This window comes from Pristis pectinata, chromosome 13 (assembly GCF_009764475.1).
Source record: "Pristis pectinata isolate sPriPec2 chromosome 13, sPriPec2.1.pri, whole genome shotgun sequence".
NCBI lineage: Eukaryota > Metazoa > Chordata > Chondrichthyes > Rhinopristiformes > Pristidae > Pristis > Pristis pectinata.
The window spans coordinates 23,395,784-23,420,436 of NC_067417.1; the positions used below are offsets into that span (position 1 = coordinate 23,395,784).

A 24,653-nucleotide genomic window follows, 5' to 3' on the forward strand; every position below is an offset into this window, starting at 1 on the left:
CTGCAGTCCTGAGTACAATCAGCAGCATGGATGGACTGCAACAATGTCATATTTTGCTCTTTGGGAGTATTTTATGATATAGAAGATGATATTGGAACAAGATTTAAAGGTGTAATGCGATTCCTACCTTGATATCAGAAATCATGCTTTATTTACAGTAAAAATCAATTTTCATTTATTTAATCCTTTTATTTGTTTTCAGGATGCAGATGTCAGTGGCAATGCTGGCATTTATTGTGCATCCTGAATTGTCCTCAAGCTGAGGCACAAGGCAAACCAGACAAGGACAGCAATACTTGGGTAGTTTCACAATTACCAATTAGTTCCAAATAAAATAAAATGGGAAAAGGTCAGTACAAAACAGTGCACTGTCAATAACATTTCATATTTTGTTGCTCAGTGAGGCTCAATGGAGATAGAAATCTAGGATTTTCTGCCATCTGTCAAGCTCCAGCTGGTCGTTACTATTGTAAAAGCAACAAAAGATCTAAAAAAAATCAATAAAAGATCTAAAAGCAGTATTTTAAATTCTGATCACAACAGGATGAGAAAAACAACCCTTGAAATACGTGATCAAAATGGGTCTCCAATGCTTTCCAACTGACAATGGATGACAATTCAAACCAACATTATATGAAAGATGATTTCAGAGTGCATGCGTCAAAACTTTGTCACATTATCCTATGACCTGACATTAGAACAATTTAAAACCAAAAAAAAGCCAAAAATTTTAATTATCAGTAATAAGTGTGCCTCTTTACAACCTTTAAACAGTTCTGAATAACAACTTGCTAGACTTACAAAATATAACATTTAATAGCGATATGCTTGCAAGTTGTTATTTGCTCAGATGAAAGTTTGTGAACACAATCCATGTCTTAATCAGTAGGTGCCCATGCATTTTCTTCAGCAAACATTAGAAGAAAGACGAAGGCCTGTTCATAATCTTAGCTTAATAGTCTTTTTACTGAATTATGTCAGAGTATCTTCATGTCGAATATATTCGCCAATATCAGCCTGATGAAACACAACAATTGCCATTGGGTCTATTTTCCGACATTCCTGAGTCGATTTTGCAGCAACTCCAAAACCCTTTAGAAACAAGTCAAAAACATTTTACATGATACAAAGCTGTAATTGAACACATGCTTAGCTTATCAAAGAAACTGAATCACGCAATCCACATTGGAAGAACCCCCTTCAATGTCATTTTCATTTAGCTGGTATTACCTTAAATGAGATTCAACAATTTAGTACAACTACTTCTCCATCATTCTAAATGGATGCTCTTGTAACAACAGATTTTCCATATATTACAATAGTTACTGTAAAAGTGCCCCATTGTCCGTAAGCCATTTTGGTTCATCCTGAGCAGACAGGATATCCTTTTAAAATGAAACAAGAGAAAGCAAGAACATAAATCATCCGTAGATTCCAAACAGCCCTTTTTTTTAAAGAAATTCAGACTGTTGAATTAGACCTTGGTTTCTATCATCAGTTGAAAGCCAGAACATAAAGATTAAATGTAATTGCCAACAATGTTGAATAGTACTGCACATCAGTGTCAAGATATTTGCAGTAGAAAAAAAGGGATGAGGCCAAAAGGAAGTTTTAAAAAAAAAAGGAAAATAGGGAAAAAAGGGACTATATTTAGAAAGAAAATAAATAAAACCCTTGGTCTAGTTGAATTACACCCACACATTTTCAGGTAATCTGGGAAAGAGACAGCAGAGGCATTACTACAATTATTTAATAATTTGTTATAAAAAGATCTCTGCCAGAGGTTTGGCAGATAGCTGATGTAATGAAGATGAAAAACATATGACACTGGAGGAACTCAGAAGGCCAGGTATGTCCTGAAGAAGGGTCTTGACCCAAAACATTGACCGCCTGCTTTTCTCCACGGATGCTGCCTGACACTCTGAGTTCCTCCAGCATCATAGTGTTTTTCATCTAGATATTCTAGCATCTGCTGTCCTTTGTTTCTCTAGCTAACGCAATGACTAGCTTTAGGGGAGAGAAAATGTGTCGAGAAAGTTCTAGATCAGTGAGCTTACCACTGCTAATAGGAAAAATTATGGAATCTCTACCAAAGGTGAGAACAGCTAACAAAATGTATAACAACAAATCTTCAACATGAATTTCAAAAGGGAATGCTGTTAACAATTTACATGAATGATTTAAATTCTGGAATCAAAAGCACTACTTCTAAATTTGCCAATGATACCAATTTCTGGGGGGAAATTAACAGTCATTACCAAGAAGGCTTGCAATACATGACAGGAGCACAATAATAAACTTGCGGAATAGGCAAATAATTGGGGATAAATGCAAGTATCCAATTTTGGGAGGAAGAATGGGGAGGTCACTTATTACTTGTAAGATGAGATTCTAAGTATGACGGAGGAACAAAGGGATTTGAGGATGATACCAAAATGTATGGTTACACGTGTCAAGGAAGGCTGAATAAACTTTTGGGTGTTTCCAGAATTTTTTTGATTTTATTTCAGATTTCCAGCATCTGCTGTTTTCTGATTTTCAATCTTAAAAATACCACAGCAATTCAACTTATTGGCACAATCAAAAGTGCTGCTGAAGGTCAATGGATCTTTTGTGAGTAAATATTCCTATTATTGTCACCATGTTTATTGAATATCCTTCCCTTACCACTGAATGGTTACAGTTATATTTCAATAGTTAAGAACCAAACAATCACCTATCTTACCAATGGAACATCAGCCATGGAGTATACCACTACACCTTGGTATTGGGCTGTATTTTCTGTAATTCGACCCAAACCGGATTTCAATATATGGTTTCCATACAGGAAAGATTGTTCTGCGCCAGGTTTCACCCACACTTTGTACTGAAAATAAACAAAAATATGATTACTCTGAATACCTGAACAATGATAAATGTTGTTCTGCACTATATCACTTAATAAACCCAATTCAAATATCATGAAAGTAAAGCCACACAATGAGCAACAATCCTATATTTACTAAAGACATTGTTCCATACTAAAGTAACACAAATTTCCATTCATTGTGTGCAACGATGCTTCAATCCAGTGCAAGAACCTACCTTGGCATAAGGAGCAAGATAGTCAAGTGCTGTAATATGAAGACGGAACTTTAAAGTTTTGGTGAATTTCCCAAAGCAGCTTCCAAGTGAAACAAGTTTATCTCGAGAAATATTTGTTGCCAGTTTCAGGATTTTCTCACTGTAACAGGGAAACCACAATGTCAGATAAATCCTAAAAATACCACTTTATACAATGGCTATTCCTTCATTGAAATTTGCTTAGTTATGCAAATACCCTTTCACAACTATTCATTTCATTCTTCAGTAGAACTCCTTATTGCTCCCTTGTAACATTGGGATTCTTTCATCACTACACCATCCTCTTCACCTCCTTCTATTATGCTTAAGTCAAAGTCATTAAAATTCACTGTAAGAAGATCATTTGGCCAATTGTATTCAGCCAAGTCCAAACAATAGGCCACTTCTAAGCTCTTGGTCTGATGTATAGGTTATGGAACTTTCAAGTGTTTAACCTGCTCCTTTGTTTTGAAATGTGACACTCTCAGACAGCAGGTTCCAGACACTCATCATTCTTTATGAAAAATGCTTCTCCCATCTCTAATCCTTTAACCAATTACCTTGCATCTTTGGCACCCCCACCCCCCAAGCTAGTGAACTCTCTGCTAAGCAAACTAGGTTGACCCTGTTCATCCTGCTGAATACTCTATTTTGATTACATCTCCCATCAATCCCCTTCATACCAAAGTAAACAACCACTGCCTGATCAGTTGTCCTCATAAATAATTCTCCAATGCTGGTGATGTCCTCATAATCTCCTCTAATGCTATCACATATTTTCTGTAAAGTGGTAACCAGAACAACACAGAGCAACAAATAATATGCTGGAGGAACTCATCTGCATTGAACAGCATCTGTGGGGTGCAAGGAATTGTCGATGTTTCAGATCAAAACCCTGCATCAGAATGGCTTGTTACTCCAGATTCTAGCATCTGCAGTCTCTTGCACCACCAGAACAATACAAAATATTTCAACTTCCAGCCTATATTAGGAGTTTGAGATTCGGTATGTGACCAAAGACCCTTACAAATTTCTATAGATATACGCTAGAGAGCGTTCTGACTGGTTGCATTACAGCCTGGTACGGAGACTCCAATGCACAGCATTGCAAAAGGCCTCAGAGGGTTGTAGACTCAGCCAGCTCCATCACGAGCACAACCCTCCCCACCATTGAGGACATCTTCAAGAGGCAGTGCCTCAAGAAGGCACCATCCATCACTAAGGACCCTCACCATCCGGGACATGCCCCCTTCTCATTACCACCATTGGGGAGGTGGTACAGGAGCCTGAAGACCCACACTCAATGATTCAGAAACAGCTTCTTCCTCTCATTTATCAGATTTCTGAACATCCATGAATACTACCTTGTTATTCCTTTCTTTTGCACTACTTATGTATTTTTGTAGTTTATAGATTTTTATATCTTTGCACTGTACTACTTCTGCTGCAAAACAACAAATTTCACATTAAGAATGAAAAACAATATGATGCTGGAGGAACTCAGCAGGCCAGGCAGCATCTGTGGAGAAAAGCAGGCGGTCAATGTTTGCCAGAAATGTTGACCGCCTGCTTTTCTCCAAGGATGCTGCTTGGCCTGCTGAGTTCCTCCAACATTGAAGTGTTTTTCATCTAGATTTCAGCATCTGCAGTCCTTTGTTTCTCTAACAAATTTCACATCATCTAAGTCAGTGATAATAAATCTGAATCTGATGTGTTCTTCCAGTCCTTGCATTCTGTCTGTCGGTGAATGTCCCAAGTATCTTCTTAACCACCACATCTACCCTTCTTGCTCCCTTCAGGTAAGCAAGACAGGTACATAAGATGATTAGCAAGATCTCCGTTCCTCTATGCATTATCAGTGCTCTACTATTGATCATGTATTCCCTTGTTTTGTTTGCCTTACTCAAATGTTACCTCAAGCTTCTCTGGATTAAATTCCACTTGATGTTTCATCTACGGCATGCGTCCACAGTTAGACTACCTTTTAGATTTTAACACTTGTGATCCTCTTCCTCTTTATACATTTATAAAGCACTTTAAGGTCCTTGGTTTTATCTGTCCACATTTCCACATGTATCCTCTTTGCCTTGCTGATTTCCTTATCAGTTTCACCTCTGCGCTTTTTATACCTGTACAGTTTTCATGATTTATTGTGACAGACAGTTCAAAGCACCAATGAGTCCTAAAAGACACTGAGTTGCTCACAGAAACCAAATGAAGCAGTGATATGACAGTTGCCTTTCAACTCAAAGGACAAACCGTGGATTTTCTACAGTCTTAAGCTCTCTGTATCTGTTACATTTTCCTTTTCTGTTCTATTCTTCCACGCTTACCCAATGCTATGCCATATGGACTTTAGCAAGGCTTTTGACGAGGTGCCATATGGACTTTAGCAAGGCTCTGGCGAGGTACCACATGGAGGTTAGATCACATGGGATCTAGGGTGAGCTAGCCAATTGGTAGGAGACAATCGGAGGTGGTAGAGGGTGGTGGTATAGAGTTGCTTTTCCATTGAAGGCCTATGACCAGTGGTATGCCATAGGGATTGGTGCTGGGTCCACCATTGTTCATCATTTTTATTAACGATTTGAATGAGAACAAAGGTGGCATGGTTAATATGTGTGGGCATGGCATGAAAATTGGTGAAGAAGGTTGTTGAGATTACAACTGAATCTTGATCAACTGGGCCAGTGGATCGAGGAATGGCAGTGGAGTTTAGTGTTGCACTTTAGTAAGACAAACCAAGGCAGGATTTACACAGTAAATGGCAGGGCTCCGGTGAATGTAGAAGAGATCAAGGGGGTGCAGGGATTTAGTTTCTTGAAAGTGGCGACACAGTTAGACAGGGTGGTGAAGGTGGCGTTTGAAATGCTGGCTTTCATTGATCAGAATATTGAGATCAGGATATTGAGTACAGGAATTGGGACATCCATGCTACAGCTGTACGAGACGTCGGTAAGGCCACATTTGGAGTACTGCACACAGTTCTGGTCACCCTGCTATAGGAGGGACATCAATAAACTGGAAAGGGTGCAAAAAAGATTTACGAGGATTTTACCAGGACTGGAGGTTTTCAGTTATAAGGAAAGGCTAGGACATTTTTCCCTGGAGCATTGGAGACTGAAGGGTGACCTTATAGAGGTTTATAAAATCATGAGGGGCATAGATAAAGTCAATAGCCGCAGTCTTTTCCCCAGGATAGAGGAGTCCAAAACTAAAAGGCATAGGTTTAAAGTGAGAGGGGGACAATTTAAAAGGGACCCGAGGGGCAACCTTTTCATACAGAGGGTGCTATATAAATAGAGCAAGCTGCCAGAGGAAGTGGTAGAGGCAGGTACAATTATGACATTTAAAGGACATTTAGACAGGAACATGGACAGGAAAGGTTTAGAGGAATATGGGCCAAATGCAGGCAAATGTAACTAACTGGGTCACCATGGATGATATAGGCCAAAGGACCTGTTTCTGTGCTGTATAGGTCTATGACTCTAAAAACATACAGGAGTAAATATTTATTGCACTCACCTTACATAATAAACACGACTGTTGTGCAAGCGGAAGCAATAGATTCCATCAGGTCGATCCACCAGTAGCTTAATATTCTCTCCAATGCTGGAACAACCAAAAATTCTCAAGTGAATCATTAAATCCTCACCCCAAAGCCGAACCTATTCACCCCGTTCCAACATCCCAAGGCAACTTTCCACTAACAGGAGCACTCACCACCTCCACCCCCCCCCCCCCATCGTCTCCACTTATTTCCAACCTTCCCCTATTTTGCCCCCCACTTCTCTCCAAAAACCAACCTCCACCACCCAATCCAAACCCCAACCACAGGCCCTCAACTCATCCCCACTTTCCACCAACACAACGTGCCGCTCCCCCCAACCCAGATCAGCCCCAGCCCCTCCCCCTCCCCCTCCCCCTCCCCCAGATCAACCCCAGCCCCTCCCCCAGATCAGCCCCAGCCCCTCCCCCTCCCCCAGATCAGCCCCAGCCCCTCCCCCTCCCCCAGATCAGCCCCAGCCCCTCCCCCTCCCCAGATCAGCCCCAGCCCCTCCCCCTCCCCCAGATCAGCCCCAGCCCCCCTCAGATCAGCGCCAGACTCCCCCATTCCCCCCCATTAAGTCCCTGGTTAGCCCCTCGCCAGCTCCGGAAGCCACCACATCCCAGAGCCAGCTGTACCCCTCCACCCCGTTGCCCAGGGAACAGAGGCGCTCCCTCACTCGCTGCCCGGGGGACGGAAGCGCTCCCTCACTCGCTGCCCGGGGAATGGAGGCGCTCCCTCACTCACTATTTCGCCAGTTTCTCGAACAGGAGCCGCGTCTCCTCCTCCGTCAGCGGCCGCATCTCCAGCAACGTGCGCTGGGCGCCCCGGAACCGGAACTCGCCGTAACCTGGGCAACGCTGGGACCCGACCCAGTTTGGTCCGGTCACTGCAAACCTGCGGAGATAACCGGAGGGCTCGGGCAATAATATCTTCAGTGTGAAATGTGGCCGATGCTGTAAACGTCGGGGAATGTCCTGCTGTTGATTCAGTTGTGAATGTAGATGTGCTGAACGGACTTTTCCCTACCTCCAGAGCGAGCGGCGTTGTATAAAATGTCAACGATAAAGGAGAGACGATAAAGTACAAGGGAGACGTCGTGGGCTGGAAGTATGAAGTAGAAACATTTACAGTAATTATAGAGAAAATATATGCTTTCAGGCACTGACCCTTGAATTATTATCTCGAATTAAAATTAACTATTTTTTCCGTGCAGTGGTTGCCAAACTTTTGATCACTTGCAGGGTTTTGTGACTTTATTTTTAATTTCAGATTCTCAGCGCCCACGGTCTGTGGTCCTGGTCCCTCCGCCGGAACTGTTGACTCGGTATCAGCGTGCAGTGGGGACATTACACTCCGCCCCCGCGGTTTCCGGTTGTGGCCAGGCCGAGGGGAATGTCTGTGCTCTGAACTTCTCGCCTCGGGCGGGATGAAGCGGAACCGACGCGGGCGCTTCGTGTCCGCGGCCGCGGCGCACAAGGTGGAGCGGCTGTCGGAGGCCCAGCGGCAGCGCTGGGGGGGCAGCAGGCGGCCCCGGGAGGCGGAGCCAGTGGCCGCCGGGGCAGTGCGGGCCGAGCCAGGTATTGGTTTATTGTTGTCACTTGTACCGAGGTACAGTGAAAAACTTGTCTTACAAACCGATCGTACAGGTCAATTCATTACACAGTGCAGTTACATTGAGTTAGTACAGAGTGCATTGATGTAGTACAGATAAAAACAATAACAGTAGAGTAAAGTGTCATAGCTACAGAGAAAGTGCAGTGCAATAAGGTGCAAGGTCACAACAAGGTAGATCGTGAGGTCAGAGTCCATCTCATTGTATAAAGGAACCGTTCAATAGTCCTATCACAGTGGTACATGCCCTCAGGCACCTGTATCTTCTACCTGATGGAAGAGGAGAGAAGAGAGAATGTCTTGGGTGGGTGGGGTCTTTGATTATGCTGGCTGCTACACCAAGATAAGGAGAGGTAAAGACAGAGTCCAAGGAGGGGAGGCTGGTGTCCCTGATGCGCTGGGCTGTGTAGTTTCTTGTGGTCCTGGGCAGAGCAGTTGCCATACCAAGCCGTGATACATCCAGATAGGATGCTTTCTATGGTGCATCGGTAAAAGTTGGTGAGAGTCAAAGGGGACAATCCAATTTTCTTTAGTCTCTTGAGGAAGTAGAGGCGCTGGTGAGTTTTCTTGGCCGTGGCATCAACATGATTTAACCAGGACAGGCTGTTGGTGATGTTCACTCCCAGGAACCTGAAGCTCTCAACCCTCTTGACCTCAGCACCATTGATGTAGACAGGTGCATGTACACCACCCCCTTTCCTGAAATCAATGACCAGCTCTTTTGTTCTGTTGACATTGAGGGAAAGGTTGTTGTCACGATACCATTCCACTAACCTCTCTATCTCCTTCCTGTACTCCGACTCATCGCTGTTCGAGATACGGCTTACAATGGTGGTATCATCTGCAAACTTGTAGATGGAGTTAGAGCAGAATCTGGCCACACAGTCATTAGTGTATAGGGAGTAGAGTAGAGGGCTGAGGACGCAGCCTTGTGGGTCACTAGTGTTGAGAATAATCGTGTCGGAGGTATTGCTGCCTATCCTCACTGATTGTGGTCTGTTGGTTAGAAAGTCAAGGATCCAGTTACAGAGGGAGGTGTTGAGTCCTAGGTCTCGGAGTTTGGTGATGAGTTTGCTTGGGATTATTGTATTGAAGGCAGAGCTGTAGTCAATAAACAGTAGTCTAACTTGGGTGCCTTTACTGTCCAAATGCTCCAGAGCTGAGTGTAGGGCCAGGGAGATGGTGTCCGCTGTAGACCTGTTTCGTCGATAGGCGAATTGCAGTGGGTCCAGATTGTCTGGTAGGCTGGAGTTGATACGTGCCTCTCAAAGCACATCATGATGGTGGATGTCAGAGCCACTGTTCAGTACTGGGATGATAGTGGTCTTCTTAAAACAGGTGGGAACCTGAGATTGAAGCAGGGAGAGGTTAAATATGTCCGCAAATACTTCTGCCAGCTGATCAGCACAAGATCTGAGCACACGGCCCAGGACACCATCTGGGCCAGGTGCTGTCCTCATGTTCACTCTCCAGAAGACTGATCTTACGTCCTTCACTGAGATCACAGGTTCAATTGCATTGGAGGCTGTCAGGGTGGATGGTGACAATCCACTTCCCTTCTGTTCAAGTCAGCGTCTGCCGGCCACTGGGACGGTGCAGGCCAAGCTGGGTCAGTGTCTGCCGGGGGCTCGGCAGCCGGGGGCTGGGACAGTGCCAGCCAAGCCGGGTCAGTGTCTGCCGGGGGCCCGGGTGGTGCAGGCCAAGCCGGGTCAGTGTCCGCCGGGGGCCAGGACCATGCAGGCTGAGCTCGGTCAGTGTGCACCGGGGGCCCGGACCTCTCCCTCTCACTTCAAACTCCAACCACCGCCTCTGCATGCCCCTCCGTAACCCGCGCAGACTTGGGTCTGATCATCCTAAAACCTGTCGTTGGTTTGGTTAGAGTGAAACCCTCTGACCTCCCCCCAGACCATTTTGGCCCACACTTCAGTGTAGAGTTGTCCGAATTACCTATTTGCTTTTGAAACGATAAACCGAGGGCTGCTTGTCCATCCGGGTGGATGTGAAAACTCTTGTGGCATTGTATAAACTGCAAGTGGACAGGGTTTGATGCCACTGGTATGTTAACGTACGTTCCTCCAGTATATGGGGCGGTTCTTGTACTGTATAGTATTACTTGGGTTGTAATTAATTCTTGTATAATGAAGTGCTTGAAGCAGACGGCATTGCAGTAGCTAACCATGTGACAGCCAATGCTTTAAGTTACTTATTCCACACCAATCTTCAAACATTTTACACTTCTCACTAATACACAGTTCCATCTGCAACCAGTGCCAACAATAGTTTATCTCGTGCAGATTTTGGGTATTTGCTGGGTCCAAAGTGGCCTGCAGCAAAATATTAAATACACTTCAAACTTAATTAAGTGTGATTTTGGCAAGCCCTAAAGTTGAGAAAGTTACCATTTGGACAGGGGCCATTAACTAATTCAAGGGACAAAACTATGAGTGTTCATTAATGCTCTATCCTCCTGCGTATCAACATAAAAGATTCTACAGCAATTTAGGCAATTGCAGGCACCTTTAGTCCTCCCTGTCAGTTTGGACAATCAGTTTTTCTGACTGGTGTTCTCTACATTTCTCCTCAATGTTAGGTATTCTTTCAAAAGCTTCAGTGGTCATATAGCAGAGAAACAGTTCCTTTGGCCCATTGAGTACACACTAACCATCAAGCACCCATATACACCAATCCAACACTAAACCCATTTTATTCTCACCACATTCCAGATTATACCACTCACAAACACACTAAGGGGAATTTACAGTGGCCAACCTAGCAACTTGCAACGTCTTTGGAATGTGGGAAGAAACCTGGGTACCCTAAGGAAGTCCATGTAGTCAGAGGGAGAACATGTAAACTCCATACAGAGAGCACTTGGGTCACTGGCAGTATGAAGCAATGGCTCTATTAGCTGCACCACTGTACAGTGTTCCACATAACCTGAAAACTTTTGTATTATTTTCCATACTGTAATTATAAATGATTCAAATGTGTTATAGATATACTTGTCCACCATCAATTTTCATTTGGATCAGTAAATAATAAGACGTTGATGAGACTGCATCTGAACTACTCTGTACAATGTTGATCTCCTCATTTAACAAAGGATGTAATGAACTGCCAGCAGCAGTTTACTGGACATACCTGGAATGGATGGGTTGCCCTATGAGGAATGGTTAGACTGGCTAGGTTTCCATCTGCTGGAGTTTAAAAGAGTGAGAGGGGACTTGATCGATACACCTAAGATCCTGAGGGGTCTTGACATTGTGGATGTAGAGTGAAAGTTTCCTCTTGTGGGAGAATCTTGAGCTAGGTGTCATTGTTTAAAAATAAGACAGAGATGAGATGAAACTTTTTCTTTCAAAGTCATAAATTTTTAGAGCTCTCTTCCTCAAAGGATTAAGGAAGCAGAGTCTTTGAATGTCTTCTAGACAGTATGTAATCAATATTTGATAAACAAAGTGGTGGGAGATTACATTGGGTAGACAGGAGTGTAGAATTGGGGTTGCGATCAGATCAGCCATGGCCCTTTTGAGCCTTGAGGGATTGTGTGGCTTACGTCAACTCTTAATTCGAATGTTTAACTTGCCACTAAATCACAACTGATTTGCTATTGTGTTGCCTTGTATCCATTGATACTTTAGGCCATCAAAACTAGCCATTGGATGTGGGACATTCTGATTTTGTGTCATTGTCATTATGCAGGGGAAGATAATAAATAAATGTTAATCATGTTAATTGACCATCTTTGAAATTGTTTGTTTTTGACTCACAGAAAAATCGGTTTACAGACTGTTCTCAGGAACATAACCCTTATGTAACACAGCGACTGCCTTATTTAATTCAGTGTCAAAACATTATCAAAAGTAGATCAGTCCAGATGAAGAGTCTCAATCCAAAAGATCAACTGTCCACTTTCCTCCACAAATGCTGCCTTACCCACTGAGTATCTCCAGCAGCTTGTTTTTTGCCCCAGATTCCAGCATCTCCATTCTCTTGTCTCGAAAATTAAATCGAAAATAGAATGAAGGTGGAAAATGGGATAAAGCCAGACAGAAAAGAATTTGAAGCATTTATTTATTTTTATTTTTTAAATTTTCCATTTATTGACACTGCACCGTCTAAAAATTGGAATGTATCAGGGAGGATAACCTTTAGCTTTTTATGACATATTTAATGGGTACCTCGAGTAAGATCTTCAAATTTACAACTACTTTTCATTTAAGAGTTTTCTCTAGCTGAGATAATTAAAGCTTCTGGAGAAGTTGCTCAATCAACTGCTTCCAGATTTTTACTTTTAATGTCCCCCTGCTGGAAGTTGCTCTCAAATTATGTAATCTTATCTTTAATACAGTGAACACTGACTGCCTTGCTGTTAATTTAACTGCAGAATATGGGCCAATTTATTGAAGAAGCAGGAAATAGTCTACGTTGTTAAGACAATGATAAAGAGAAAATGCGACATAATACATGTAGCAGAGTGATCAGCAGTTTGAAGTTTATGGAGAAGTTGAGGCATGTTTGAGGAAGTACATTTCGTAAATAATGTTTGGAATACTGAAATTAATTTTGAAGACATAATTTGCATCCTGAAGGAAATATATCTTCTCTTTTTATTGTCTTGCTGTTTACCAATTTCAGGGCCTAATTCAGATTATTCTTGTGCTGACTTTGCTTTAATTCTATGGAGCTTGAAATGACTGAACACTCACCTTTTTTTTTAAGTAGGTTAAAATTTTGTTAATGCTGGAATTTCATTTGTGGGTTGGGATTGCAATGGGAAAAACAGCATAAAATTCTAGGTTTACCAAAATCAATGAATACTTTAAACTGTCCCTGTGTGCAAACTGAACGTGTATTGTTTCATTGGGATTAGATAAATAATTGAATTGAAATAGTAATTCCAAAAGTGTTCTCCTTCATTATTCTGAGGAAGAGTCTTTGACCTGAAACGTTAACTCTGTTTCTCTTCCCACAGATGCAGCCTGACCTACTAAGTGTTTCCAGCATTTTGTGTTTTTGTTTTAGATATCCTTTTTGTAGTTCAATTCCCTTCAAAATGGTTTCCATATTGTCTTCTTTTGACAGTTATTCATTTTTAAATTTATTTTTAACTTCCTAAAATATGATTAATTTTTAATGGCTTTAGAATATCTTTCTGTATTTGTGAATATAAGAGACATTCACAAGGTTTCAAAGTCTGAAAACCTGGGGCATGGTTGAGTTGGCTGACAAGACATTTCTGGAGGCTGGGCTCGACATCTAGTGTGAAGGAAAAACAGCATTTCACAGAACGTTACCAACAGTAGCCAGCTTTGGGAAATAACTTGCAAGTGCAGGCAGTTCATAGCTCACCAAGGTGGACTGGACAATGTAGCTGAACGTGGTATATTGTGCACTGACGTAGTTTATCTTAATGTGTGATGCTGCAGAAAATATAATGTTGCACTGTAGCTACCATGTAGAGGGCTGGATAACCTGACAGCAGCTGGATAAGATGGCAGTGCAGTTTTACATTACAGTTTAGGCATGATAGGCTGATCCAGAGATGTTATTATGTATCAGGTAGACATTCAATGCATTGTGCCTACCAACTTGTTCCACATTTACTATTTCCTCATGTCTCAAAAGGGCATAGATGTGCAGCAGTCGTTTGAAAACCTTAATCACACTCTTCGAGTAAAACGACTTAAATCATGGTACATAGTCGATTACTGACACCCAGGTGGATTTGCAGGCTGCGCTCACGTCTGTCTTTTTGCAGCTTGTCCTTCAAAGCCTGCCATGTCAAGGATACCTTTCTGCTTATCTCCATAAATTCCTTAAGTCCTACAATATTCCAAGAACTGCTTTCATCTAATTCTGCATTAGAGTTAGGGTATGTATCGTTTTATTCCCTTTGCCCTACTTTTGGGGTTTGTGCCTTCATTTGTCTTTATTTCTGTTAATGTGATGTGACTATCTCTGCCCATCCTACTTGTGGTGCTGGGGAGATGCCTTCTTGAGCTGCTTTTGGCAGTTCAATTTAATTGAGTACTTTGTGATACCATGTTAGGGAATAGTTAAGAATGAATTTCATTAGTGTTGGACTGGAGTTGCCTATAAGCCAGATTGGGTAAGGATGGTAGATTTCCTTACGTTAAAAGCATTAGTGAATTATTTGAGATTTTACATACAATCTGATGGCTTCATCATCACATTTACAGATATCAGTTTTTTTTTATTTCCAGATTTTAAAAATTGAATTCTAATTCATAAACTGTCATGGTTAGATGGACACAAAAAAATTGGATTGTGTTGCACTATGGTTATAACTGCTGCATGATTGGAAATCATTTTGTGGGAAAAATAGCAAAACATAGTTAATTTTCAAGAATTATGTGGCCTGGCACTTGCTGTCACAATGCATAATTGTAATTTCTATTTTTGCGATTCAAATTTGTATTTGAATAATTAATATGTGATTTAATTTGTAAGGTATTGAATATATTAATATCAATGATAAGATGCTGGTTCGATCAAAAAACAGACTGTTATTGAGTTTCCAGCATTAATATGGGTTGTAAAATTATTTCATGCTAATTATATTGTTAAACAGATGGCAACACCAGTCATAATTCCCAGCATTTTAAGTACAGAGACCATTAGTAGCCGGAAACATGCAACAGAACAGGCAGCATCTGTAGAAAGAGATACAAAGTTAGCGTTTCAGATCAAAGAGCTTCGTCAGAACTGGTAAAGTGAGAAAGCAGAGAGGGTCGGAGTTAGAATGGATAAGACCACAGGAATATCTCCGATAGGGTGAAGTCAGGGTTTTGCAGGTGATTCCAATGTTTATGAAGATATTTGGTTGATAGATTAGTGAGGGCAGTGAGAGAGAGAGAGAGAGAGAGAGAAAACGAAAGTACACGTTAAAGTCGTGAAGTGCGTGTCAGAGCTGTTGATGACATACAATTCAAAAGGAGAATGCTGGAAATTTCAGCATGACAGGCAGTGTCTGAGGAGAGAGGAAAACAAAATTAATATTATGGATGGGTCACCTTACAGCAGAACTAGTCAGTTCTGATGCAAACAAAAAAAGCAGATTACCTGAAATTGTTGAATGCAACATTGAGGCTCAAAGACTGCATTTGTATGTACTTATGAAATGTACACATGTACCCAGATAGAAGATGATCTGCTATTGCTCAGCTTTGCATTTGGCCTTGTTGGAACAGTGTGGTAGGCCACAGACAGATAGATGGGACAGAGTGGGATGGAAAATTAAATTGATGGGAATTAGAAGCTCAAGGCACTCCTGCAGATATAATAGAGATGGTCTGCAAGGTAGTCTCTCATTCTGCATTTGTTTTATTTCCTGTGCTCCACATTGTGAACACCATATGCAATAAACTAGATTGGAAGAATCAAAAACATTGAAATCACCTGGGGAAGCCCCTAACTCAACCTTTCACAGTAGTTGCCTTTGACTTATCTATCCCATCTCCCCACCCTCTGCAAATTAAAAATCAATTTGTTTTCTCATTTTCCTAGTTCTTTGACCTGAAATGTTAATCCTGTTTCTCTTTCCGCAGATGCTGCCTGACCTGCTGTTTGTTTCTAGCATTGTATTTTTACTTCCGATTTCGAACATCTACAGTTTTTTGATTTCAACCATTTACTAGCTTACCGTTTGGTAACAGTCCAAACAGAAAATGGACTGATAATAAATTTTAGCATTGTGTCTTCATATGCAAGACTAAACTATCTGGGTATGGTTATGTTTGGTTAAAGTAAAACATGTTTCATCTTAGTAGGCCTCCAAAATGATTCAGATTGTCAATCTAGCCTTCAGTACAAAAACCTAGCTTTCAGTCAGTGCATCACTGGTTCAAATATTTCAATTGGTTATTGGTTCTGGCATCATAATTCTGGAACTTGGATTTTCATTGTATAGTCATATTACAATGTCTTGTAAGTGGTCTATTTAAAGTGTGACTGCTGAAAGGATTAACAAAACACTTAGACGGTAATGTCACTGAAAATATTTAAAATTAATTAATGAATCAACAGCTTCATGTTCTTTAATTCTTACTTCAGGATTATTCATTAACATTTTGACTTCTAACCATCATTGCCAAATTAGTACAGTTCAATAAATTACAAAATTACATCCTTTTCATTTATTAAACCTTTTCTGTACAATCAAAAGAAATTGTAAATATTAAGATGATTCCATTGGTTTAATGCAAATACAACCTCATGTAAATGAATTTATGAGGAAAGATGGGTACACTGAAATAATGCATATTGGTCTGTTATACTATTGTTCTATAAACTGGACATTGAGAATAATAGTGAAAATAAAATAAAATTGCAGATACTAGAAAATCTAAAGTGAAAACGGAAAATGATGGAAATACTCAGCAGATGAGGCCGCATCTGTGGGAGGAGAAACCAAGTTAACACTTCAGGTTGAAGACCCATCTTTGGAACTGGGTAGGAGAGAAAAGAAGCCTGTTAAACTGCAGGGAGGGTGGGGGAGAGGGATGTCTCTCCTAGACTAAAACTGGGGTGACCATGGGGATAAGCTATAAAGAAGGTAATTTGGATAATGAGTGAATGGGTGCAGTTTGAGTATGAGAATGTAGACAAAAGAACATGCGCAAAAGAATATAAGAGTTCCAAAATGCAGAGCCGGAAGACGTGCCTGGCAGGTCACGCTGGGCATGTCCTCCACTCCCAAAGAAGAAAAAAGGAGATAGAGGGCTCAGCTTGTGTGTGTGTTTATTTTTCCCTTATTTTCTTCCCTTTGCTGCTCTACATTTCACAACTCCTACATTTTGCCTATATTTTCACTTTCTAACTGCTCCCATTAACCAGATTACCTTGTATACATCTTATCTGCGTGATCACCCTAGTTTTACTCTATCAGAAACGTCCACCTTCCCCCACCCTCCCTTCAGTTTAATGAGCTTCTTTTGTCTCCTTCCCAATTCTAAGGGTCTTCGACCTGAAATGTTGACTTTGTTTTTCTTCCCACAGATGTGGCCTGACCTGCTGAGTACTTTCAGCATTTTCTGTTTTTATTAAGAAGTAATATCTCTCTCATGATATTTTTCATTCCATATCCAGATGGAAAAGTGTCCTAGTATAATAATTTAACAGCTAATGAGAATTAATTGAGGTCCTGTTTAAAACATTCTCGATTTGTTGCACCAGTTTCCATTCTCTCTGCACTAGCTAGCAGGATCAATTGTCTTTTTATCTTTGAGTACTAATCTTCCAAATTAAATCGTGCTTTTTAAAACCAAAGCTCAGAATTTTAATCAGTTTTTAAAAGTAACAATTACAGATTTCGTAATGTTGATGGTCCTTTATCTTGCAGTGCTAAGTGAAATGTATGGATGAATCTTGAATATTAGATTCCCAGTATAGTTTGCATTCACTGACATTTTGGTTAACCTTCATATTTGTTTCCTATTTCTCATTAGCTGCATCTCTTGTTATGACCACCAGCTACTGCCGTCTGTGCCATGGAAAGTTTTCCTCAAGGAGCCTACGTAATGTTTTTGCAAAAGTTCCTCTGATTGAGACGAGTCCAGAGCGACAGCGCAGAGCACAACAGACTTTCTGTGCTGATTTTCAGAAGCTAGTTGGTGTTGTGGTGAGGCAGGATCCCACTTTGCCACAGTATATCTGTAGGAACTGTCATGCTCAGTTTTATAAATGTTGGACTATCTTGAAAAACTTCATTCAAAAAGTGAATACTTCACCAGTAGCTTCAGTACAACATGGACAAAAGGCTAGCAGGTACTCAAATCATTGATTTAAGTTGACTGTGTTATATTGTCTAATGTTTATTATTTATGCAACATATCTAAGTACTTGCTGTAATGAGAAATTAAAATATAAGATTAAAATTATCTTAAGATATTATTTAGCAACTCTTGTCATCAGTGTATTGGTGATCTGTGGGTGGGAATAATTCTCTGTTTAGCTTAAGATTGTGTAAGGTGTTGCAGTTCTTTAGTGAAAATTGCCTAACATATTAACTAAAATTCATCTCAGTAAATTTGCCTATCTTTGTAAATTGCAGTTGGATAATTCTCAGTAATGTCACCATTCCACGATTTTTAGTGACACAAGAGTCTGCAGATGCTGGAATCTGGAGCAACACACACAAAGTGCTGGAGGAATTCAGCAGGTCAGGCAGCATCTGTGGAGGGAAATAAACAGTCGACATTTCGGGTCAAGACCCTTCATCAGGACTGTTCGATCCTGATGAAGGGTCTCGACCCGAATTGTCAACTATTTCCCTCCATAGTTGCTGCCTAACCTGCTGAGTTCCTCCAGCACTTTGTGTGTGGCACTAATTTTGGTCTCTGGTACATTTCTGATTTCATTCACCCCAACATTGGCGATCATGTTTTATTGCTGAAGCTCAGAGCTCTGGAATTCCTGTCTGACATCCCACTACCTTTCTACCTTTCTCTTTTCCTTTATGGCATTCCTTAAAATGTATCTCTTTGATCAAGCTTTCAGTAATCCTCCCTAATATCCCTTTTACGTGCCTTGGTATCATGTTGTTTTATTTGTTCTTGAAGCTCTTTAAAATTTTTGCTGTTAAAGGTAGCCTGAAGGTGGCAGGACAAATTGATGTGGAGATTAGGAAAGTACGTGCATTACTCATCTTTATCAATTAAGCAAAAGAGGACGTAAGCAATTGGAGTGCTGTATTCAATTCATGCCACCACACTTTAGCATGAAAGATGTACCAGTAAAACTTTGATAATCCAGCATTTGCTTGTGCAGAAATCTTGATGGATCAGCATTTGGTTCACACATTAGTACGATGTGTGAATTGGGGGGTCCAGAGTATAAGTGAGCTGTGCAGTCTGAGGTGAGCTGAGTTTGGGAGTATTTGTATATTTCCCTTTCCCTTTAAACTCACCAGGTTCACTGGAGAATTGTTTATATTATCACGTAACAAGTAAGAATAGTGTATGAGTATTAATAGGGGTAATATCCAATAGTCTGGAAAATCTGCTGGTCTGGCACCTTCAAAGTCCCCAAAGTGCCTGAGTATTGGAATTTTACTGAAGTCTTTGTTATTGGGAAGGTACCAGACATGAAAGAATTCTCTTGTCTGGAGAACTGGAGAAGCTGCTGTGTTCCAATTAGTTCCTTAGATGACGTCTATTTAAAAATTGTTAGCAATCTTGCTGATGTGAGTCAAGAGAAACTATTTTAAATCACATGCCTCTTAAAAATACAGCACAACACAATCCAGTCCCATAGTCCATCCTTTGCACAATCAGTTGAGAGAGTCCAGCTTCCTCATCTCTTTCTATAAAAGATTTCTCAGTCTTACTTTTATTATCACAGATGCTTCGCAGAGAGGAAATTTTCTACCTTAAAGACATATAAATGCAAGTTATTTGGATATTTTGGTAGATGCTAGATTAAAATTATATCAACTTGAAGCCCTGAGAGTTTTCTTTCTATAACCCTGAATGTAAGCATTACAGCTCAGCAAACACCTTGAATTTTCAATTATCTTTTGACAATACTTGTCTGGACACAAAAGAACTCAGTAAATTGCATTTGAATATTTTTTTTGGCTTAGCAGACCTGCTCCACACTGTTCCCGGAAGAATCTGAGTAAGACCTGATTCTTCTCATTCATTGAAAAGATGTGGGAACTGCGGACAAGGCTAGGGTATACTGTCCATCACCACTTGCCCTTTAGTGGCAGTGAGCTATCTTTTTGAGCTACTACAAATATTTTTGAGTTTTGATGTAGTGGTTTTTCATACAACTGAATGGCTTGTTAGGGCAGATCAGAGACACATCTAGGCAAAGCTGTCTAAGGTTGGCAGATTTCCTTCCTGAAGGACATCAGTTTACCAAGTGGATTTTTTTGACAATCTGGTTGTTTCATAATCATTATTACTGAGACTATATTTTTAAATTCCATATTATTAATGTTTTTCATAATGTAATCAAATTTCCTTTTACTCCAAGCTGCTAGATACTTTTACAACACGAGTCTTTTGGCTTCACTCTTACTTGTATATAATGCATTTCTTTTTAAAATTTTATTATTGTAGATGTGTTGCAACAACTGAAACATCATCAATAGAAATACTTTCACAATCTCCATTAACCAATTCTGTATCTGGTAAGTGAACTACAATACTCACTTTGCTCCAATATACTCTGCTTTGAATTATTTCATATGCAAGAACAGCAACAACTTGCATTTAACATCATAGGATGTTCTTGGGTGCTCTGCGGAAGTATAATTCAATAAAGATTGACACTGAGCCCTAAAGGATATGTGTGGTCAGGTGACTGAAAGTTTCCCTCGAGATAACCTTATGGGAGGAGAAGCAAAGGGAAGGAATCCAAAACGTAGATGGTTTAAAGCATGGATGACTAGGGTGAATTTAAGTAATTGTGCATAAGAGGGTTGATTTGAAGGAGCATTAAACTCTCTGAAGATTATAAACGTAGGGAAAGATGATGCCATTAGAGGGATTTGAATATCAATATGAGAATTTTAAATTCATGGGATTGATGGGCTCAGAATAAATATCTTCTTTATTGAGTCCCTCAGAATTGAGGGTGATTTGCTTCCACTGCCGCTGCCTTGAGTTTTAAGGTGAATGATGAGTTCTGTGCTGGACCTGCAGATTCTCCCACAGGTGAGGCTGGTGGTGCGCGGTGGGGTGGATGGATGGGATGTTCAGGCTGTTTTTAGTCATTCAAGGGATGTGGGCTTGGCAGGCTGAACATTATGTTCTCTTTCCACTATTTGCACTTGACATCCACATGCTTTTGTAATGGACACTTAAGTTGCCTGGTGCCCTTCTGAATGCTCCTTCTTCTCCATTTTGAGTGATCACAGGCCAGTGATTCCTGTGAGTCCATGGATGTTTTATCTTTTCAAGGAGACTTTGAGATCGTTTTGAAGCATTTTCTCTGTCCTTCTGGAGATCTTTACTGTGATAGAGCTTGGAGTATTTTACTTGTTTAGTGAACTTGGTGTCAGGCATACCAATGATGCGGCCTGCTTGGCAGAGTTGAGTATGATCAGAGTCTTGATGCTAGGGATGTTGACTTGGGAGAGGATCTTGCCAATGGATTTGGAAACACATGTCATGTTTATTGGCTAGCTGCTGGATCTCCTGTACTCCTTCCACCCACCATCTATTCTTTGGGTCATTAGTTCCTCAAGCTTGTGTTGGACCTCATTGTAACAGTACAGGAGACCTCAGAGTGTGATGGAAATTACAGTAGCAGGCAACAGGAATCTTGGGGTCACCCCTGTGGACTAAACATAGGTGCTGCTCAAAGCCGTCACCCAATCTGATGATCTACCCTGTCTATGCCTCTCATAATTTTATGTACTTCTCTCAAGTTGCCCCTCAGCCTCTGAAGCTCCAGAGAAAACAATCCAAGTTTGTCCAACCTCTCCCTATAGCTAAAATTCTCTAATCCAGGCAATATCCTGGTGAACCTCTTCTGCACCCTCTCCAAAGCCTCCACAGCCTTCCTGTAATGTGGTGGCCAGAACTGCACACAATACTCCAAACATGGCCCTAACCAACGTTTTATATAGCTGCAACATGACTTCCCAACTCTTCTACTCAACACCCTGACTGATGAAGGTAAGTATGCAGTATGATGCAAAGAAAAAGCAATTTTAGTGCTGTACAGATTTCATTGATGAATGTGTAGAATTCTTTTGAAATGTGTTTGAAAATGGGAAAATTTGATATGTTTTTAAGAAGAACAAATCATTGAGATTTTACTTAAAAATGTCCAAGAAATAAACATCGCTATTTCTGATATTTTGGTTTATAGTTTACAAATTGGAGAAGTGACTAGATTTCATTATTTAGAGGAAGGACATAAATTATGAGTGTATAGATTCTTTGTTAAAACAGTAAGATTTTATCCTTTCTTATTTATTATTCGAGCTTTTTTAATTGCTTTTTATATTGATGCGGTCTGAGAAAACTACTGTAGATTAACTAAACCTTTTTATTATTTGTAGGTGATTTTAAACGGATGTTAAATGACGGTGTCTTAATCGCAAGTCCACAGTGTCTACAAATTTTGGTCACTTGGGCTCACCATCACGGTAGCAGCTGTGGGTCTCAACCACATGTACAGAGTGTCTTATCTGCAGAGTATCGAGGATTAGTTGGAGCTGTGTGGGGGTGTCCAGAGGGCCACAGTTACATCTTGGACATGCATTCAAATCATAATGTTGTTTTGAATGAAGGACAGTGCCCATCTAATAGAAATAAGGACTCAAAGGAGGAAGTTCTCGGTAGTTCAATAACCCTTTCATCTCAGAATGGAACAGGTACTGAAAATGGTGAGGGTGATAATGTTGCAAAGCATCAACCTGTCCCAGTGTTACTTTGGTCATCAGACTTTCAGTCTTGCACATACAGTGGAGCTACTTCGCAGTCAGTGGATGTGGACAACTCGGAATATCCATTGAGCAAGGATATGTTTTTGCGCTCAGATCCTGAATATACAGAGTGCTCTTGGGAAAAAGTTCAGATACAGGATGCAACTCGACTATTAAATGCTAAAGGTAAAAGATTTATTTTATTGCCAATTTATGAGGTTGTATTTTTTTTGTATTAATTCAAAATAGAATTATTAACTGAAGGAGTATGGGAATGCACTGGAAATAGTGCTACTTGTGATAAGTCACCATCAAAAGATCCATAAAATTCTGCTCTTTCATTTCAATCACACAGATGTGGTATGACGGACTACAAGAGAATTGACTGCGGTGTATCAGTTTCTGATCTTTACTGTCGTATGATATATCTCTAATTTTTGCATGATCTAGCTGTTTTGATTTCTGAACTAAAATTTGCTATTAATTTACAGATTGGGACAATCATTTCTTTCTATATCAAACTACTGATTTAGGGGGATCTGCCACTATTTTTATATGGGGAATATGAAGACATTTGGCATAGTTTGTGGTAAGGTCCCACAAACACAATTAAAAAAAATTAACCAGACAATATATTGTAATAATGTTTATTGAGTGATAAATGTTGGCAGGGTACCTGAGAGAGTTCATACTGATGGGTTTTTGTATGTGTTAATGAAACGGTCGTAGAATCATATTGCACAGAAATAGATGCTTTGGCCCAACTTGTTCATCCCAACTATCAAGTACCTACCAATACTAATCCCATTTACCAGCACTTGGTCATTAGAGTTCTATGCCTTGATGATTCAAAGGCTCATCTAAGCCAATTTTGGATCCAATTTGCCAACTTGCCATTTTGGGGCATGAACCTTTTGGACCATTTGCCCATGTGGCAGTTTTTCAATATCCTTACTGAAGTCCTTGTAGACGGCATCAACTGCACTGCCCTCATTTTGCTACCTCTTCAAAAAAAATTCAATCAAATTGGTCAGACAGGATCTTCCACCAAACCAAACCAAACCAAACCATGCTGACTTTTGTTTGATTAATCATTGTCTTTCCAAGTGTAGATTAATTTTTTCCATTAACTTCCCTACAATTAACATTAGATCCACAGGCCTGTAATTATCTGTCTTATTCCTACTACCCTCCTTGAATAAAGGTACCATATTTGCTGTCCTCCAATCATCTGGCGGTTTGCTTATGGCTAGGGAAGATTTGAATATCTCTCTGTGAGCCCTTCCTCCCTCACCTCCCAAAGCGGCCTAGCATTCATCTCAACAGGGCCTTGGGATTTATCCTTCTTTAAGCCTGCTTAATCATCATTAAAAAGGAAGTATTAGTTAACATGTTCCAGAATTTCAATGTCACCCTCCTTGAATTCTCAAACTGAATGTCCTTCATCTTGGTGAATACCGATGAGAAATATTCATGTAAGACTTTGGCTCCATGCACATTTTAGTTCCTAACTTAAATGGTTACCCTCTTTCTGTTAGTGTAATCACAGGGTCATAGTCATTGAGAGACACAGTGTGGAAACAGGCCTTTTGGCCCACTCAGTCCATGCTGACCGTCAATCATCCATGTATACTAATCCTATCCTAACCCACTTTATTCTTCCTACATTCCCATCAGTTTCTCCCCAGATTCAATCTTTCAGCTACACACAAGGCAATTTACAGCGGCCAATTAACTTATCAATCCATACATTTTTGAGAAGTGGAAGGAAATTGGAAATTTGGAGCACCTGGAAGAAACCCATATGGTCACAGGGAGAACATGCAAACTCCACACAGACAGCACCAGAAGTCAGGATTGAACCCAGGCTGCTGGAGCTGTGAGGCAGCAGTTCTACTAACGTTTCCACTGTGCTTATAAAATGCTTTGAGGATTGTATTTAATCTGATTATATGCAGTTGAATTGATTTTAATATATTATTA

General features: G+C 40.5%; 2 protein-coding genes across 4 annotated transcripts in view; one reads left to right on the plus strand and one right to left on the minus strand.

Moving 5' to 3' along the window:
• Positions 1 to 174: 174 nt before the first annotated feature.
• On the minus strand, positions 175 to 7,567 carry nip7 (NIP7 nucleolar pre-rRNA processing protein). The gene is made up of 5 exons (XM_052028764.1): positions 7,397 to 7,567; positions 6,628 to 6,714; positions 3,085 to 3,223; positions 2,726 to 2,866; positions 175 to 1,092 (listed from the first exon to the last, which is right to left on the minus strand). Exons 1-5 carry the CDS (start codon positions 7,450 to 7,452, stop codon positions 973 to 975), a joined length of 543 nt encoding a protein of 180 aa, XP_051884724.1. The 5' UTR covers positions 7,453 to 7,567; the 3' UTR covers positions 175 to 972.
• A 46-nt stretch (positions 7,568 to 7,613) lies between these two features.
• The window catches only part of znf276 (zinc finger protein 276), a 49,139-nt gene continuing 32,099 nt past the window's right edge, over positions 7,614 to 24,653 (plus strand). For 2 of the 3 annotated variants that reach the window (XM_052028760.1, XM_052028762.1), the window contains exons 1-5: positions 7,614 to 7,759; positions 7,922 to 8,229; positions 17,734 to 18,052; positions 20,353 to 20,423; positions 22,305 to 22,856. In XM_052028760.1, coding sequence (XP_051884720.1) covers positions 8,079 to 8,229; positions 17,734 to 18,052; positions 20,353 to 20,423; positions 22,305 to 22,856 — 1,093 coding nt within the window. In that variant the 5' untranslated portion in view covers positions 7,614 to 7,759; positions 7,922 to 8,078. Of the gene's footprint in view, positions 7,760 to 7,921; positions 8,230 to 14,024; positions 14,139 to 17,733; positions 18,053 to 20,352; positions 20,424 to 22,304; positions 22,857 to 24,653 lie in introns of those variants that run through there. The other variant, XM_052028761.1, reaches the window with a different exon arrangement.